This window comes from Rhinoraja longicauda, chromosome 29, assembly GCF_053455715.1.
Source record: "Rhinoraja longicauda isolate Sanriku21f chromosome 29, sRhiLon1.1, whole genome shotgun sequence".
NCBI lineage: Eukaryota > Metazoa > Chordata > Chondrichthyes > Rajiformes > Arhynchobatidae > Rhinoraja > Rhinoraja longicauda.
In genome coordinates, this window is record NC_135981.1 from 4,732,781 (window position 1) to 4,752,576 (window position 19,796).

General features: G+C 50.3%; 1 protein-coding gene across 1 annotated transcript in view; it reads right to left on the reverse strand.

Moving 5' to 3' along the window:
• Positions 1–9,399: 9,399 nt before the first annotated feature.
• LOC144607687 (voltage-dependent L-type calcium channel subunit beta-1-like) overlaps positions 9,400–19,796 on the reverse strand; it is a 142,163-nt gene continuing 131,766 nt past the window's right edge. The window contains 2 exon segments of the mRNA XM_078424696.1: positions 9,400–10,612; positions 17,699–17,884. Coding sequence (XP_078280822.1) covers positions 10,100–10,612; positions 17,699–17,884 — 699 coding nt within the window. The 3' untranslated portion in view covers positions 9,400–10,099.

The following is a 19,796-nucleotide window of genomic DNA, read 5'->3' on the forward strand; positions in this document are numbered from 1 at the left end:
CTACCCCTGCCCCCTATCTCCTTGTGTTCTGTGTTCCCTCATTGTGATGACTAAAGGTGAATGTGCAACACGCCGTATCAGTATCACAGATGACTTCACCGAGATTAGTAAGTATGAACAACTTCCACAAACTTGAGTGAAGTTTCTATTAGATAATTAGCGTTTCCTTTTGAGGTGTGAGTCAACTGTGGTTTTGTCCTGCCGTTGCTGTCATGCGAACATGATACGCTAAATGAACGTACCACCACCGCATAGCAGACACTTGCAATCCCATTATTATTATTATTAATATTATTATAGACATTAAATGCTGGAGTAACTCAGCGGGACAGGCAGCATCTCTGGAGAGAAGGAATGGGTGACGTTTCGGTCCGAGAGTCATGGGAGAGGGAGTCGGGAGGTAAGGAAGGGTGAGGTTTGAAAACGACAGATCAAAGCAGATGCAGCTAAGGAAATGTAGAATGGTTCTTTGTTAGCCGAGGGGAGGTGACAACAATAGACAATAGACAATAGGTGCAGGAGGAGGCCCTTCGGCCCTTCGAGCCTGTACGCACCGCCATTCAATGTGATCATGGCTGATCATTCTCAATCAGTACCCCGTTCCTGCCTTCTCCCCATACCCCCTGACTCCGCTATCCTTAAGAGCTCTATCTAGCTCTCTCTTGGATGCATTCAGAGAATTGGCCTCCACTGCCTTCTGAGGCAGAGAATTCCCAACGCGGCATGTAACCAGTGATATTTAATCAGGAGGACAATAGAACTATTCGGAGAACTAGGATGGGGGAGTGAAGGTGAAAGACTTGCAATCCTATTACTTTGGCACCTTGGGTTGATTTATATTGATAAGTTCATGCTCATAAGTTCTAGGAGTGGCAGAATTAGGCCATTTTGCTCATCGTCCACTCCGCCATTCAATCGTGGCCGACCTGTCTTTCCCTCTCAACCCCCAGTCTCCTGCCTCCTCTTGCCTATCCCTATAGCTTGCTGGTTTTACACCATCACGGTTTAGTTTAGTTTAGTTTAGTTTAGAGATAAGGCGCGGAAACAGGCCCTTCAGCCCACCGTCCGCGCCGTCCAGTGATCCCCGCACACTACCAGCCCATCGTAAAGTGATTCCCCCAGCACTAACGCCATCCTACTACACACACTAGGCAAATTTTAACATTTGCGGTTCCTTCCGACATCATTAGGGAAATGGTTGGTGAAGGCTGGTGAAGACAACGACGACGACTAAAACATCCCACCTCTACATTCTGCCAAAGATGGATGTTTCTTTTTTTTGTGTGTTTTGTGTTGGTTGGGGTTGTGTAATCTGCTTATTTTATTGCCCTTATTGTTGGACTGTTGGTGACGAAATCTCGTCCAAAAAACTTGGTTTTTGGATGACAAATAAAGATATCCTGAATCCTGAATCACTTGACAGGTGAGCACGAACGAAGCAATGTGTACGATATACATATGTATCAGCTGCCCCTCCAGAAGCGGCCCAATTTAAATCGCTGTCACGACCATCCAGAGAGCTCCTTATCTAATGCCGTCTGCTTGATTTGACAAACAGTGGAAATAAGGCAATTTACCTGACCTACAACTTCCTGCCGTTTATCACACTGCTGTGTTATTGAAGGAGTGTTTCCATTTCCCACTCACACATGAAGTTCTTGCCAAACTTCAACCCTGCCACCCCTTTTGCAGGCGTTTAAAAGTGCACTTTGAAACTTTATTATGATTAGTTTAGTCTTGGGGATGCAGCAGCGTGGAAACAGGCCCTTCGGCCCACCGAGTACGTACCGCCCAGCGATCCCCGCACGCTAACTCTATCCTACACACACCAGGGGGCAATTTACATTTATACCAAGGCTTATTAACCTACACGCCCGTAAGTCTATGGAGTGTGGGAGGAAACTGAGGATCTCGCCAGGTCACGGGGAGAACGTACAAACCCCGTCCAGCCAGCGTCCGCAGTCAGGATCGAACCCGGGTCTCTCTGGTGCTGTGAGGCTGCTCCACCGCGGTGCCACCATAGTATGGTATATATCTTTCACACCTACAATTAAAGGAAGAGGTGGGGGGTTGCATCTATGCTAATTCTTAAATAAATTGCAGAGCTCCCCAGAGCACCACGTCTGGAACGGCATTAACATGGAGCCATGTAGACAAGAATATTCTTCATGAAACTCAGTCCGTACTGAGTAAACCAAGAGCAGATGTTGCCTGTGCCCAATGCTCAGCATGATTTCCTCTCGTGGACAGATTGTGCATCAAGTCTTGCTCCAGAATATGGCGCTCAGAAACCCTTGGTGGCGTTCCAGTGCAATATGTTGGACGTTCTACACTCTTACATAGGTTACCTTTTTAGAAGGATGAGGAGGGGACCTCATTCCAAATAGTGAAAGGCCTGGACACAGTGGATTTAGGAGAGGATGTTTCCACTAGTGGGAGAGTCCAGGATCAGAGGCCACAGCCTCAGAATAAAAGGACGCTCCTTTGGGAAGGAGACGAGGAAGAATGTCTTTAGTCGGAGGGTGGTGAACCTGTGGAATTCATTGCCTCCGACAGCTGTGGAGGCCGAGACAGTGGGTATTTTTAAGGCGCAGATTGACAGATTCTTGATTAGTAAGGGTGTCTGGGTTTTATTAAAATTGTAGAAGATTGGTTTATACCGATGGTAGACACAAAGTGCTGGAGTAACTCAGCGGGTCAGGCAGGGTCTCTGGAGAAAAAGGATGGGTGACGTTTCTTGTCGGGACATATCTCCGCCCGTTGTCCAACCATCCTGCCAGTCTAAAATCACCCCTCACCTATATCCACCTATCACTCACCAGGCTTGGTCCTGTCCCCACTCCTCTTGCAGTTTTCTCCCCAACCCCCCCCCCCCTCCCCCCCCACCACAATCATTCTGAAGAAGGGTCCCAACCCAAAATGTCCCCCATCCTAGATCTGATGTACGTTCTCCCTGTGGCTCGAAGGGCCGGATGGCCTCCTCCTAGACAATAGGTGCAGGAGGAGGCCATCCGGCCCTTCGAGCCAGCACCGCCATTCAATATGACCATGGCTGATCGTCCAAAATCAGCACCCCGTTCCTGCTTTCTCCCCATATCCCTTGATTCCGTTAGCCCTAAGAGCTAAGTCTAACTCTCTCTTGAAAACATCCAGTGAATTGGCCTCCACTGCTTTCTGTGGCAGATTCACAATTCCCTGGGTGAAAAAGTTTACCCCCAGTTTTCTCCGGGTGCTCCGGTTTCCGCATAATGCGCACAAATAATTTGTACACAGCAGGATCCCACAACTGCGGACTCCTAGGGAGAGCAAATGCGGTGTGATTCCCTTCTTCTAAGACACGGCACCTCTAAGGATGCAGCCTTCAGTACTGTGCGGCACAGTGGCGCAGCGGTAGAGTTGCTGCCTCACAGCACCAGAGACCCGGGTTCGATCCTGGCTAACGGTGCTGTCTGTGCGGAGTTTGTACGTTCTCCCCGTGACTGCATAATTTTCTCTTAGATCTTTGGTTTCCTCCCATACTCCAAATACGTACAGGTTTGTAGGTTAATTGGCTTGGTATAAAAATGTAAACAATGTCCCCAGTGTGTGTCGGATGGTGTTAGTGTGCGGGCATCGCTAGTCGGCGTGGACTCGATGGGCCAAAGGGCCTGTTTCCGCGCCGTATCTCTAAACTAAGCTAAACTCAGTGGTGAGTTCTCATGGACCTCCGAGGCCAATTCATTGGAATGGGACTTCAAAGTGCAACCTTCTGATCAGATGTACACATGCTACAAACTGAAGCACAGCTGATACACGTTTACCACAAAGTGGAATTGGCACAGTTCTGCAAAAAAAATGTGGTCGGGAAGTTTCAGAATGACGCTGTGTGCGTGTGTGTGATTAAAGCAAAAGATTACAGTGCTGTGATTCTATTTACAGATCGGCAAATGCACTGAAAGCTGGATGTTGCAACAACATTCCAAAGCAGTTTTTTCTTTCCCTTTTTTTGCTGAACAAGTATATTTGTGAAACTCTCAGTTAGGAAACAGAGGGAATGATGGCAGAGGCATGTGGGAACTGAAAGGTTGTGATCCAATGCTTTTCTTTCTTTCTTTTCTTTCTTCTCTCTCTCTCTCTCTCTCTCTCTCTCTCTCTCTCTCTCTCTCTCTCTCTCTCTCTCTCTCTCTCTCTCTCTCTCTCTCTCTCTCTCTCTCTCTCTCTCTCCCTCTCTCTCCCTCTCTCCCTCCCTCCCTCCCTCCCTCCCTCCCTCTCTCCCTCTCTCTCCCCCTCATCCCCCACCTCTCTCTCCCTCCTCTCTCTCTCCCCCCTCTTACTCTCTCCTTTCTCTCTCCCTCTCTCTCCCCTCTCTCCCTCTCTCTCCCTCTCTCTCCCCCTCACTCCCCCTCACTCCCCACCTCTCTCCCTCCCTCCTCTCTCTCTTCCCCCCTCTTACTCTCCCCTTACTCTCTCTCTCTCTCTCCTCCCTCTCTCTCTCCCCCCCCCCCTTTCTCCACCTTTCCTCCCCTCTCTTTCTCTCTCCCTCTCTCAAGAACTGCAGTCTCCCCTGCCCCTGGGAACAGTTGTGCAGGGCTACATCTCATGGAGGCTTTGACGAATCACAGCCTCTGTCACTAAGACACAACAATTTATAAAGATGCATTGGAAACATGATAACAATTATAATTAAATAAAGTTATCAAAGTTTAACACGAACCATTAGAAGATATAGGGGCAGGTAACTAAGGAATTTGGGCAGAGGTAGATCAAAACATGAAGTGCTGGAGGAACTCAACGGGTCAAGAAACATCTATGGAAGGAACAGACATGACGTTTCGGGTTGGGACCCTTCCTCTGGTCCTGGTCCAAAAGGTTGTCTGTCCATTCTCTCCACAGATGTGGATACCTTTGATTTGTACCAGCATCTGCAGCTATTTACCTATCTCTACTCGCTGTTTGTTGATGCCTGAGGGCTGGGGACTAGGTTATGACTGGTCCTGTGAATGTAGGGTGGTAACATTCTTGCTCTGCACTCTCCAGGCACGCTGTTGCTTTTGTTCTCAGATTGAAAACTCAAACAAGATCTGTGCCTTAGCAGGGACTTTCCATCTGGGACTTCCCCCCTCTGTTACGAGCGGGTGAGTACGTAGGCAAGCACAGACAGCAAAACCTGAGAGGGAAGAACCGGAGTTCCAGGTAACAAAAAACATTGAGAAACAAATACCTGGTGAAGCGTTTCCTCCTGCAAAGCTGAATGGCTGCAGGAAATGGTTCCTCAAAGCAGAGGCCTTTGTGGGCAGACGCAGGAAATGTGTCGGAAAAGAACTGCAGATGCTGGTTACAACCGAAGGCAGACACAAAATGCTGGAGTAACTCAGCGGCACAGGCAACATCTCTGGAGAGAAGGAATGGCAGGACTTTCATATGAAGAAAGACTGGATAGACTCGGCTTGTACTCGCTGGAATTTAGAAGATTGAGGGGGGATCTTATAGAAACTTACAAAAATTCTTAAGGGGTTGGAGAGGCTAGAAGCAGGAAGATTGTTCCCGATGTTGGGGAAGTCCAGAACAAGGGGTCACAGTTTAAGGATAAGGGGGAAGTCTTTTAGGACCGAGATGAGAAAGTTTTTTTTCACACAGAGAGAGTGGTGAATCTGTGGAATTCTCTGCCACAGAAGGTAGTTGAGGCCAGTTCATTGGCTATCTTTAAGAGGGAGTTAGATGTGGCCCTTGTGGCTAAAGGGATCAGGGGGTATGGAGAGAAGGCAGGTACAGGATACTGAGTTGGATGATCAGCCATGATCATATTGAATGGCGGTGCAGGCTCGAAGGGCCGAATGGCCTACTCCTGCACCTATTTTTTATGTTTCTATGTTTCTATGAATGGGTGACCCTTCTTCAGACCCGAAACGTCACCCATTCCTTCTCTCCAGAGATGCTGCCTGTCCCGCTGAGCCACTCCAGCTTTTTGCGTCTGTCTTCTGCAGGTCCATCCTACTCTATGCCTTTTGAGGATTCCTGTTCATGTGCAAATCAGCTCCTCCCAGTGATGATGTGCATCGGCATAATGACTTTTTAAAAAAGACCCGCTTGTATCCAGGAAATATAGCGAGCGGCGGTGCCAAATAGTTGGAATAGTTGCAGCAAAAACAGGCAGTTCATAAGTCAAAGGAGCAGAAATAGGCCATTGCTATTGAGGGCGTGCAGCGTAGGTTTACTAGGTTAATTCCCGGAATGGCGGGACTGTCAGACTGGAGCGACTAGGCTTGTATACACTGGAATTTAGAAGGATGAGAGGGGATCTTATCGAAACATATAAGATTATTAAGGGGTTGGACACGTTAGAGGCAGGAAACATGTTCCCAATGTTGGGGGAGTCCAGAACAAGGGGCCACAGTTTAAGAATAAGGGGTAGGCCATTTAGAACTGAGATGAGGAAAAACTTTTTCAGTCAGAGAGTTGTGAATCTGTGGAATTCTCTGCCTCAGAAGGCAGTGGAGGCAAATTCTCTGAATGCATTCAAGAGAGAGCTAGATAGAGCTCTTAAGGATAGCGGAGTCAGGGGGTATGGGGAGAAGGCAGGAACGGGGTACTGATTGAGAATGATCAACCATGATCACGTTGAATGGCGGTGCTGGCTCGAATGGCCGAATGGCCTCCTCCTGCACCTATTGTCTATTGTCATTCGGCCGATCCAGTCTACTCCACCATTCAATCACGGCTGATCTATCTCTCCCTCCTAACCCCATTCTCCTACCTTCTCCCCATAACCCCTGACACCCGCACTAATCAAGAATCAACCCATCACCGCCTTAAAGATATCCACTGACTTGGCCTCCACAGCGATCTGTGGCAATGAATCCCACAGATGCACCACCCTCTATAAATAAATTCCTCCTCATCTCCCTTCGAAAGGTGTGCCCTTTCATTCTGAGGCTGTGCCCTCTAATTCTTGACTCTCCCACTAGTGGAAACATCCTCTCCACGCCCACTGTGTCCAGGCCTCTCACTATTTCACTCACTGTCAATGCAAGGAACTGAAGATGCTGGTTCACAACACAAAAAAAGGGCACAAAGTGCTGGAGTAACTCAGAGGGTCAGGCGGCATCTCTGGAGAAGGCGGAGAGGCGAAGTTTCGGGCCAGGACTTGAGTAAGAGGTGTCGTTTTGGCAGAAGGTACAGAAGCTTGAAAGCGCTCACCACCAAACCCAGGAGCCGTTTCTTCCCCTCTGTTATTTTTTGAGAAAACATTTCTTCACACAGAGAGTGGTGAGTCTGTGGAATTCTCTGCCACAGAAGGTAGTTGAGGCCAGTTCATTGGCTATATTTAAGAGGGAGTTAGATGTGGCCCTTGTGGCTAAAGGGATCAGGGGATATGGAGAGAAGGCAGGTACGGGATACTGAGCTGGATGATCAGCCATGATCATATTGAATGGTGGTGCAGACTCGAAGGGCCGAATGGCCTACTCCTGCACCTATTTTCTATGTTTCTATGTTAGCGGGCTTAGTGCACTGTCCGATTCTCTTCTATTCATTGTGGATGTTAGACGCTGTCTATGGAATTTGGGAGCTACAATGCTGAGAACTATTTTCTGCACTCTGAATCTTCATATTTGCTCTACCTATTGCACTTGAGTTTAACTTGATTGTGTTTATGTGCAGTATTGGCTGATCTGAGTGGACAGCATGCATGCAAAGCAAGGCTTTTCAATGTACCTCGAAGGTAGACACAAAAAGCTGGAGCAACTCAGCGGGTCGGGCAGCATCTCAGGAGAGAAGGAATGGGGGACGTTTCGGGTCGAGACCCTTCTTCAGACTGAAGGAGGGTCTCGACCCGAAACGTCATCCATGTCCTTGTAAATTGCACTTGAGTTTAATTTGATTGTGTTTATGTGTAGTATTGTATCAGAGCAGTTAGCATGCAATACAGAAAGAAATACAAGGGAAGAAACGTGAGGCAGACTGAAGAAGGGTCTCCACCCCTTTTCTTCAGACTGAAGGAGGGTCTCGACCCGAAACGTCACCCATTCCTTCTCTCCCGAGATGCTGCCTGACCCGCTGAGTTACTCCAGCATTTTGTGAATAAACACCTTCGATTTGTACCGGCATCTGCAGTTATTTTCTTGCACAGCCAATCCACGCAGATCAACACTACCCCACACACACTGGGGACAATTTACACTTATACCAAGCCAATTAACCTGGAAACCTGTGACGTCTTTGGAGTGTGGGAGGAATCAGAGGATCTTGGAGAAAACCCACGCGGTCACGGGGAGAAGGTACAGACTCTGGATCGAAGTGCACCTCGAAGATAGACACAAAGTGGTGGAGTAATAGACAATAGACAATAGGTGCAGGAGGAGGCCATTCGGCCCTTCGAGCCAGCACCACCATTCAATGTGATCATGGCTGATCATTCTCAATCAGTACCCCGTTCCTGCCTTCTCCCCATACCACCTGACTCCGCTATCCTTAATCATCATCATCATCATCATATATATACAGCCGGATAAGAGCTCTATCCAGATCTCTCTTGAATGCATTCAGAGACTTGGCCTCCACTGCCTTCTGAGGCAGGGAATTCCACAGATTCACAACTCTCTGACTGAAAAAGTTTTTCCTCATCTCTGTTCTAAATGGCCTACCCCTTATTCTTAAATTGTGGCCCCTGGTTCTGGACTCCCCCCACATTGGGAACATGTTTCCTGCCTCTAACGTGTCCAACCCCTTAATAATCTTATACGTTTCGATAAGTAAGGCAGCAACTCTACCACTGCGCCATCGTGCCGTGCCGCCCACTAAATGATGGCAATGACATTGTGTCGAGGTGAGGAGCCACTGTTGTTGGTCGTGACAATTTAGCGTGATACTGTCGGCCCCGCACACACACACTCCCTCGTGTGGAAGACGGAACCAAAACGCCACGCACGCCCATCAGTGTGGGCCTGTTAACCAGTGAGAAAAAATAAACCCAGCACCATTCAAAGTCAGACAACCCCAGCGTTCAAATGAAAGAAGGGACGGGTTAAGCATGAAATAACGTTTAATGGTTGGTACAAGTTTCAGATCCGTCTCTAGTTTCCTTTTACCCTAATCCTTCACCCACCTTTTCCAATTTGGAAATGGCGTGGGGTGGTACAAAGGAGAGGGTGGGGAAGGGGTTTTAAACTTGTGGAGGGGAGGGGGAAGGAGGGGAGGGGGGGGGGTTAATAAATAGCTTCTCGCCATCCATTCAAGATGCAGAGAAGGGTTAAATCGCAGAGCAGTGTAGAAAACACAAGAACTCTTCCCCGCACCCTCTCCGAAGACCACCTATTAAATATTTGGATTCATGTAAACGAGGACGGGTGGGTGAGAGGGGGGAGGGGGGGGGGGGGGAGGGGGAGGGAAGAGGTGGGGGGGGGGAGAGGTGGGGGGGGGGGGAGGGAAGAGGTGGGGGGGGGGAGAGGTGGGGGGGGGGAGGGAAGAGGGGGGGGGCTGAGGGAGAAAGTTTGACACAATTTATTTCTCATTTTCTAAAAGTTCCCATCCATTTGCTCTTGGTTTTGATTCCACATGAGCGCGTTACTAACACACAGCAGCTCGCTCACAAGAACTGAAGACTTCCTAGTTGGCAGTGAGACATTTGGTTAGTCGGTTTGGGCAATTCTCAAGTCTAATTCTAAGCTAGCTAAAAACCAGGGGCGTTCTGTTCTCATGGCACCCCCCTGCAGTTGGTGGGCACTCAACCATAGTTTGTCAAGGGTCACCACATCTGGTCCTTCTAGCCCCAACCCCTCCTCTCCCCCCCCCCCCCCCCCCTGAAGACACAGTCGTGAGGCACTAAGAGCAAAGGGGAAGAGGGGGTGGGCAATGGTCTGCTACTCAAACTCTCCCCCTCTCTCCCCCCCCCCCATAACTAAGTTTGGCATTGGAAGAGAGGGGGGGGGGGGGGGGGGGCTGGCAAGATGGACGCACCAAACGCTGAAGGACATCATCGACTCTTCCTCAGAATGGACAATGAAACGCAACTGACGGGCACCACGACAAGATAAGGACTTCTCCGCCGGGGCACTGCCACCCTTCCCACACACACCCCCCCCCCCCCCTACCCCCACACACCCCCCAACACCTCCAGCAAACGTTAACAGATGTACAGGTCGCGGTTCCACTCCTCCACGTCGCTCTGCCTCCTGGTCGCCGCCTCCTCGCTCCTCTGTCTGTAGTGGTCCCTGCCTCTCATCCGCTGCCTGTTGTAGTTGCCGTTCTCCGCCTCTTCCTCTTCCTCTTCCTCTTCCTCTCCCTCTTCCTCCTCCTCCTCTTCGTCCTCCTCCCCCCACGACTGGTGGCGCCGGACCCGCTGCCGGGCGACCCCCCGCCAGGGACCCCCGGCCATGGGGCGCTGGGGGTCCTCCCGGCCATCGTAAGGATCGGTCTCCATGTTGCAAGAGTCGGCGTAGGCTGAGTCCCGGCCGCCCTGGGTCTCCAGGTCGAAGGTGTCCTGGCGGGAGATGGTCCTGGGCTGGCGTGGGTGGCCATACTGGGGCATTGAGCGCAGGTAGGGCTGCCTGGCAGAGTCATTCTGATAGTCATGCAAGCTTGTCCTGTCGGGGCTCGGACAGTCAATGCTCTGTTCTTCATGCACTAGGTAGGCACCCTGGTTAGTAACAGCATACCATGCAGAAAGGAGAGGAGGGGAGGGGAGGGGAGGGGAGGGGATGAGGAGGTGGGCGGAAAACAAATATTCGTTAGCCATTAACGACAAGCACACAGTCTCTTACAGCAGATTAATAACACAGGCCAGCAGCCAACAATCCCATGGCCTCAGGGTTAAGATGTTAAATTAAAAAAGCCCAATAATGTGTTAAAACAATGCAGCTTTGTTTGGGCAATGTTAATGCACTCTCTGCTGAAATGTTTATGGGGCCCCAATCTAGAAATAAGTTAACATCATTGTCACGTTGTGAAAATATCTGATCTCTATAGATAGGCACAAAATGCTGGAGTAACTCAGCGGGACAGGCAGCATCTCTGGAGAGAAGGGATGGGTGACGTTTCGGGCCGAGACCCCTCTTCAGACTGAGAGCTACATAATAGAGACAAACAAAATGTGGACCTCTGTTGGTCGTTTGGCTGAGTTAACGAGGGTTGCGGGGGGTGGGGGGGTTGAAGGACTTAGCAAGAACAACACAGTCCTTGTCGACAACACTCAACACTAGGGTTGCCAACTGTCCCGTATTAGCCGGGACATCCAGTATTTTGGGCTAAATTGGTTTGCTCCGTACGGGACCGCCCTTGTCCCGTATTAGGCCCGGGGGGCACTGCAGGCCCGGACAGTGTAGGCCCAGACAGTGTAGATCCGGACACTGTAGGCCCGGACACTGTAGGCCCGGACAGTGTAGGCCCGGACAGTGTAGGTCCGGACAGTGTAGGCCCGGACAGCCTAGGTCCAGACAGTGTAGGCCCGGACGGTGTAGGCACGGACAGTGTAGGCCCGGACAGTGTAGGCCCGCACGGTGTAGGTCCGGACGGTGTAGGCCCGGATGCTGTAGGCCCGGACAGTGTAGGCCCGGACAGTGTAGGCCCGGACAGCCTAGGTCCGGACAATGTAGGCCCAGACGGTGTAGGCACGGACGGTGTAGGTCCAGACGGTGTAGGCCCGGATGCTGTAGGCCCGGACAGTGTAGGCCTGGACGCTGTAGGCCCGGACAGTGTAGGCCCGGACAGAGTAGGCCCGGACAGTGTAGGCCTGGACAGTGTAGGCCCGGACGCTGTAGGCCCAGTGTCGTGGTGTTGGCCCGGACGCTGTAGGCCCGGACGCTGTAGGCCTGGACGGTGTAGGCCCGGATGCTGTAGGCCCGGACAGTGTAGGTCCGGGGGCCCAGGCGCCGCCTAACAGAGGTTGCCTAGCAACCCGCCTCCCGGCCCGGGCGGCCGCCATTGGTGGAGCGGGAGCACGTGGCCGCTGGCTGGGTGAGGTCACGTGGGGCGCGGGGCAGTGACGTCACCTTGTCCCATATTTGGGAGTGAGATAGTTGGCAACCCCTACTCAACACCACGACATGGAGGAATCCCACCAGGTCAGAAGAGGAGTGGACACTCCTGACCCTGCTTGCTGGTGTACTGTGGTGGTGGTATCAGAGATGGAACCGTTCCAACATCTCATTCAAAGTATCAGAACTTGGCAGTGGAGATGGGCCTTGTTCTTTCCCCCAAATTCCAGGGGAAGTTTAGGAGGCACAAGGAACCGCAGGTGCTGGTTTACAAAAAAAAGACACAATGTGTGGGAGATCTCATCGGGTCAGGCAGCACCTCTGGAGAACGTGGATAGTTCATAAGTTTATGAGACGATTGAACTTTATTACCTTCCATCACAGTGAGGAATGTGGAATCCGCTGTGGTGGACATTTATGTTAATTTAACTTTATGTGGCTGTGTGTCTAGTTGCTTTTCACTTAGTATGGCTGTACGGTAACTCAAATTTCACTGTGCCTTAATTGGTACCTGTGACAATAAATTGAATCTTGAATCTTGAAGTTCTAAGAGCAGAATTGAGCCATTTGGCTGTGCCATTCAATCATGGCTGAGCTATCTTTCCCTCTCAACCCCATTCTCCTGCCTTCTCCCCATAACCCCTGACACCCGTACGAATCAAGAATCTGTCAATCTGCCCCTTAAAAATACCCATTGATGGGTGGCGTTTTGGGCTGGGACATCTAAAGGGTCACCTGGGAGTTTGGAAGCCTGGAATGATGAGAGGAATCGAGGCTTTGGTCAAGGAAAATGAGTCATAAGTCAGGTACAGGCAGCTGGGATCAAGTGTATCTGTGGAGGGATTTCAGGAACTGAGGAGCACAAGAAGGAAATCAGAAGGGCAAAGAGGGGACAGGGATGGCTCTGGAAAATAATATTCAGGAAAATCCAAATAGATTTTATAAGTAGCGATTAAGGAAAATGGGGTAACCAGAGAGAGAATAGGCCCTACGATCGGATGGATTCCAGGGAGAGTCAGCTAACTGGACAGGGAGTTGGCTTAAGAATGGTCCCGACCAAAAAGATGGGTTCCCACCCGAATCCATGTTCTCCAGAGATTTAAGGGCAACACGGTGGCGCAGCGGTAGAGTTGCTGCCTTACTGCGCCAGAGACCCAGGTTCGATCCTGACCACGGGCGCTGTCTCCATTGGAGATTGTACGTTCTCCCCATGACCTGCGTGGGTTTTCTCCGAGATCTTCGGTTTCCTCCCACACTCCAAAGTCGTGCAAACTTTGTCGGTAAATTGGCTTGGTATGAATGTAAAATAGTCCGGAGTAGACAATAGACAATAGGTGCAGGGGTAGGCCATTCGGCCCTTCGAGCCAGCACCACCATTCAATGGACAATAGGTGCAGGAGTAGGGCATTCGGCCCTTCGAGCCAGCACCACCATTTAATGTGATCATGGATGATCATTCTCAATCAGTGTGTGTAGGATTGTGTTAGTGTGCGGGGATCGCTGGTCGGCGCAGACTCGGTGGGCCGAAGGGCCTGCTTCCACACTGTAACTCTAATTGAAACTAAACTAAGAGGCTGCATAATCCGCTGAGTTACTCCAGCATATGGTGTCCTTTTGTTTCCTCAGGTAACTTTTGCTCTGCTGGAGACTCTCTGAGGGGAAACTCGAACACCATCTTTTACAATATACATACAAAAGAAAATAAAGGTAGAGTGTGCAGGAAGGAACTGCAGATGCTGGTTTATATTGAGGTTAGGCACAAAGTGCTGGAGTAACTCAGAGGTGGGCGGGCAGCATCGCTGGAGAAAAAGGAATGGGTGACGTTTCGGGTTGAGACCCTTCCGGCTGAAAGTAGAGGGATGGAGGGGGAGAACTGGAGGTAGGAAAAGGCCTGAACAAATAGATGACCAAGGAAGGGTGGAGCCCACAATGGCCTATTGTGGGCTGGGGAAGAGGGATGCGAACAGAGGAACCAGTTGGACGACTAAGGTGGGGGGTAAGAGAGCGAATGCAGGGGGTTATTTGAAGTTAGAGAAATCAAAGTTCCCACCGCTGGGGTGTAAGCTGCCCAAGTGAGATATGAGGTGCTGTTCCTCCAATTTGCGCCTGGCCTCATTCTGACAGTGGAGGCCCAGGACTAGGGTCGCCAACTGTCCCGTATTAGCCGGGACATCCTCTATTTAGGGATAAATTGGTTTGTCCCGTACGGGACCGACCATGCCCCGTATTAGGCCCGGGGGGGGGGCACTGTAGGCCAAGACGCTGTAGGCCCCGACACTGTAGGCCCCGACAGTTTAGGTCCCGAGACTCTACGTTTCCGATATTTTAGCTCTGGACAGTGTAGGCCCGGATGACGCCTAACGGAGGTTGTGTAGCAACCTGCCTCTCCCAGCCTGGGCGTTGGTGCCATTGGTGGAGAGGGAGCACATGGCCGCTGGGTGAAGTCACGTGGGGCGCGGGGCGGTGACGTCACCTTGTCCCGTATTTGGGAGTGAGATAGTTGGCACCCCCTACCCAAGGACAGAAAGGCCGGTGTGGGAATGTGGGGTGGGGTTGGGGGGGGGGGGAGTTAAAATGTGGGAGATTCAAAAGTATAGTGATGAATTTTGTAAGCGAGAGAGTCTGAAATGATCACGTTCAGTGGTGAAACATTATGTACACGTTACAGTCTCAGAGCTGTCAGAGGCAGGGAACGCGGCAGTTAGTTTGGTGGGGTAGAAATTGGCCCTGGGCAATCGCAGCAAGGATGTGGTTGTGAAGCTGAAAACTGGTGGGACCACCCTGTTCCTCTGAGACCGGCCAAATACAAAACTGGTTGGGCTCCTCCCTATCTGCCTGAGTGAGATTAACCTACCCTGGAGCACCTGTTATTTTTTACCTTTCTGAGCAGAAGCAAATTGGATATGAAAGTAGAACTTGCTCTGGGTGATCAGCTCAGTTTTAGTTTTAGTTTAGAGATACAGCGCGGAAACAGGCCCTTCGGCCCACCGAGTCCGTGCCGACCAGCGATCCCCACACATTAACATTTGTTAACGGACGCGCACACACACACACACACACACACGCACACACTCGCACACGCACACACGCACACGCACACGCACACACACACGCGCACACACACACACACACACGTGAGAGGGACAATTTACAATTTTACCAAAGCCAATTAGCCGACAAACCTGTACGTCTTTGGAGTGTGGGAGAAAACCGGAGCGCCTGGACAAAACCCACGCAGGTCAGGGGGAGAACGTACGAACTCCAGACAGACAGCACCCGTAGTCGGGTCTTGAGTTTAGTTTGGACATAGAGCATAGAAATAGGCCCTTCGGCCAAGCGGGTCCGCGCCGACCAGCGATCAACCCGTACACTAACACCATCCCACAAGCAAGGAAGGCAGTGGTGACCAATTCTCTGGATGTTTTCAAGAGAGAGTTAGATAGAGCTCTTAATGATAGCGGAGTCAGGGAGTATGGGGAGAAGGCAGGAACAGGGTACAGATTGTGAATGATCAGCCATGATCACATTGAATGGCGGTGCTGGCTCGAAGGGCCGAATGGCCTACTCCTGCACCTATTGTCTATTGTCTATTGGCAGTGATTAATTCTGGGATTGGCTTACAAGAGACTCACACACTGTCACAGCCAGTACATAGTTGTCCTCGGCTTACTCATCGTTGGTGCTACCACACCCTACTGGTTACCTGGAGACCTTTGTTGGGGAATTAGAGCCGTCTGCTCTAAACCTCTCTCTCAGTAACGCGGGATATTCATTGCTGCCATGCTGACGGCCTGAGCTACAGGGAGAGGTTGAGCAGACTGAGACTCTATTCCTTGGAGCGCAGGAGGATGAGGGGTGATCTTACAGAGGTGTACAAAATCATGAGAGGAATAGGTCGGGTGGACACACAGAGTCTCTTGCCCAGAGTAGTGGAATCGAGAACCAAAGGACATAGGTTTAAGGAGAGGGGGGAAAGATTTAATAGGAACCTGAGGGGTAACCTTTTCCCACAAAGGGTGGTGGGTGTATGGAACCAGCTGCCGGAGGAGGTAGTTGAGACAGGGACTGTGCAAAGTTTAAGAAACATTTAGACAGGTACATGGATAGGATGGGTTTAGAGAGTTATAGACAATAGACAATAGACAATAGGTGCAGGAGTAGGCCCTTCGAGCCAGCACCACCATTCAATGTGATCATGGCTGATCATTCTCAATCAGTACCCCGTTCCTGCCTTCTCCCCATACCCCCTGACTCCGCTATCCTTCAGAGCTCTATCTAGTTATGGGCCAAAAGCAAGCAGGTGGGACTATCATAGATGGGTTATATTGCCCGGTTTGGGCAAGGTGGGCTGAAGGGCCTGTTTCCATGCTGTTTGACACTGACACTAATAGGGCTGTTTCCATCTTCATTTATTTCTTCGCCCCACAAATTTGTTTGTCTTAATACCATTGAACGGTACGACACAGGGATAGGCCCTTCGGCCCGCAGTGGCCATGCTGAACAAGACGCCATGCCTATACCTCTCTATTCAGTCAAGATCATACAACTGCAGAGACACCTCTAACCTTGTTCTAGGTTGAGGGACTAAATGAGGACTCATCAAGCATAGTTTAGAGATACAGCGCGGAAACAGGCCCTTTCGGCCAACCGGGACCGCGCCGACCAGCGATCCTCGCACATCAACACTACCCTACACGCACGAGGGACAATTTTTACATTTACCAAGCCAATTACGTACGTCTTTGGAGTGTAGGAGGAAACCGAAGATCTCGGAGAAAACCCACGCAGGTCACGGGGAGAACGTACAAACTCCGTACAGACAGCGCCCGTAGTCGGGATCGAACCCGGGTCTCTGGCGCTGCATTCGCTGTAAAGCAGCAACTCTACCTCTGCGCCACCGAGCCACCCAAGGGGTTAGACCTTGGCTCAGTTTGGTGCCAGGTGTTACTCACTCTTAATGGAGCGCAGGCATTTCTTTTGCCCTAAGACTACCTCCTCGAAGCTCTGTGTGAGTGAGTGAGTGAGTGTGCATTCATCTCTACACGCTGGCTCGGAATGTGCCTGTTTGCCTCACGAAGATAGACACAAAAAGCTGGAGTAAGCTCAGCGGGACAGGCAGCATCTCTGGAGAGAAGGAACGGGTGACGTTTCGGGTCGAGAAGTCCGAAGACCCAAAACGTCGCCCGTTCCTTCTCTCCAGAGGTGCTGGTGCCTGCCCCGCTGAGTTACTCCAGCTTTTTGTGTCTATCTTCCGTTTAAACCAGCAATCTGCAGCTCCTTCTTACACAACTGTTGGCTCACACTTCGCACGCTGTTCACACGCACAGAACGCGAAAAGGAACGGCGGGGAAACCCCACAAACATGGCGTCACGGACGGGGAAGGAGAAGAGAAGAAAGCGGTCCACTGTCTGAAAGGCGGACCGCTTTCTTGCCTGAAAAGCCTCCCTGCCCTGCCTAACGAGGGAAAGTGTGGTTAGCTGGTATCTACATGCAGGGGACAGCAATGCTGGGGGGGGGGGCTGGGAAGAACAGTTTCAGGTTTAATGCCACTGCTGTGCTGTACTGTGTTTAACGCCAGTGCAGTTTCAGGTTTAACGCCCTCTCCCCTCTGCACGTTTCACCATTAGACTGTGTCCTCTGCATCCGTCGGCTGCCCAGGGCCTTTCTCGCCCACCGCCACTTCTTTGTTCTCTGCGTCTGTCGGCCCCCAGAAGTCAAGGTTACGCCTGAGAGATGTGAGCACTTGTACCTGTAGGTTTGACACTGGGGCCGGGCTGGCAGCCAAGGCGGCCGTGGCCATGGTACGGTTGAGGAGAGGGTTGGGCGGGTTGCAGCTTGCCGGGTGCGTGGCTTTCCAGTAGGCCTCCAGGTACTCCGCCAAATGTTCACAAGCGTCCTCCAACTGGTTCTCGTCCAGAATAATATCAAAGAGTTCCTGCAAAGAGAACAAAGGGTCCCAAGTTGAAAGGAGTCTTCACCTTGCTCAGGAAGAAAAACTGCAGATGCTGGTTAAAACCGAAGGTAGACACAAAATGCTGGAGTAACTCAGCGGGTCAGGCAGCGTCTGAGGAGAGAAGGAATGGGTGAAGTTTCGGGTCGAGTCCCTTCTTCAGAATTCAGACCTGAAACTTCACCCATTCCTTCTCTCCAGAGATGCTGCCTGACCCACTGAGTTACTCCAGCATCTTGTGTCTCTCTTCGTCTTTACCTTGGTTCCCATTTAATTTAGTTCAGTTTAGTTTAGTTTAGTTTGGATTAGATTGGTGTAGTTTAGTTAAATTTAGTTTAATTTGGATTAGATTAGTTTAGTTTAGTTTGGATTAGATTGGTTTAGTTAAGTTTAGTTAAATTTAGTTTGGATTAGATTGGTTTAGTTTAGTTTGGATTAGATTGGTTTAGTTTAGTTTGGATTAGATTGGTTTAGTTTAGTTTGGATTAGATTGGTTTAGTTTAGTTTGGATTAGATTGGTTTAGTTTAGTTTGGATTAGATTGGTTTAGTTTAGTTTGGATTAGATTGGTTTAGTTTAGTTTGGATTAGATTGGTTTAGTTTAGTTTGGATTAGATTGGTTTAGTTTAGATTAGTTTTAGTTTAGTTTGGATTATTCCTCTGTCCCTCTCTTCCCCTCCCCCTTCCCAGTTCTCCCTCTATCTTCCTGTCTCCACCTATATCCTTCCTTTGTCCCGCCCCCCTGACATCAGTCTGAAGAAGGGTCTCGACCCGAAACGTCACCCATTCCTTCTCTCCCGAGATGCTGCCTGACCTGCTGAGTTACTCCAGCATTTTGTGAATAAATCAATGAGTTTGGATTATATTGGTTTAGTTTAGTTAGTTTATTCTTGTTTCATTTGGTTTAGTTTATTGTCAAGTGTACCAAGGTACAGTTCCCAAACATCTTCCAACTAATTCTTGTCCAGAATAATATCCAACAGTTCCTGCAAAGAGACCGAAGGATCCCGTGTGAAAGGAGCGTATCTTTCCTTTTGCTTCCCATTTAGTTTATTTTATTTTAATTTGGTTTGGTTTGCTTCGGTTTAGTTTAGTGTCGGTTCGTTTAGAGATTCAGCGTGGAAACAGGCCCTTCGGCCCACCGAGACCGTGCCGACCGACCAAAGATCCCCGCACACTAACGGTATCTTACGCACACCAGGGACAATTTTGCAATTTTACCAAAGCCAATGAACCCACAAACCTGCACGTCTTTGGAGCGTGGGAGGAAACCGGAGTACCCGGAGAAAACCCACGCAGGTCACGGGGAGAACGTACAAACTCCGTACAGACAGCGCCCGCAGTCAGGGTGGAACCCTGGCGCTGTGAGGCAGCAGCTCTACCACTGCGCCACCGCGCCACCCTGACGTTTGGCACAAACATTGTGGCCCTGTGCTGTCCTGTTTAGTGTAGCATGTCCGTGTAGGAAGGAACTGCAGATGCCGGTTTAAACAGAAGATAAGACACAAAAAGCTGGAGTAACTCAGCGGGCCAGACAGCTTCTCCAGAGCAAAGGAATAGGTGATGTTTCTGGTTCTGGTTCTGGTTGATTACTGCAGAAACACCTCATGAGTGGTTATCTATCTGGTGCAGGTCGGAGTGAGTAGAGCAGTGATTGCATTTTGAAGTGGGCCTTTGTGACCAAGCTGAGGAGATCTAGTTGCTCAATCCCATTTTTTAAACAACTGAACATCGTGTGTTGGGTGGCAACATATTCCATTCCCTTATCGTCCTTGGGTAAAGGGGATATTGGTGGCAAAGTTGATTGGAATTTAGCGAGTTGATGGTGTAGGGACCGGTGTTTTGTCTTGTTCCTTGGCGGTTGGTGCTCTGGGATGAGAAGAAAGGTCTCGAGCCAG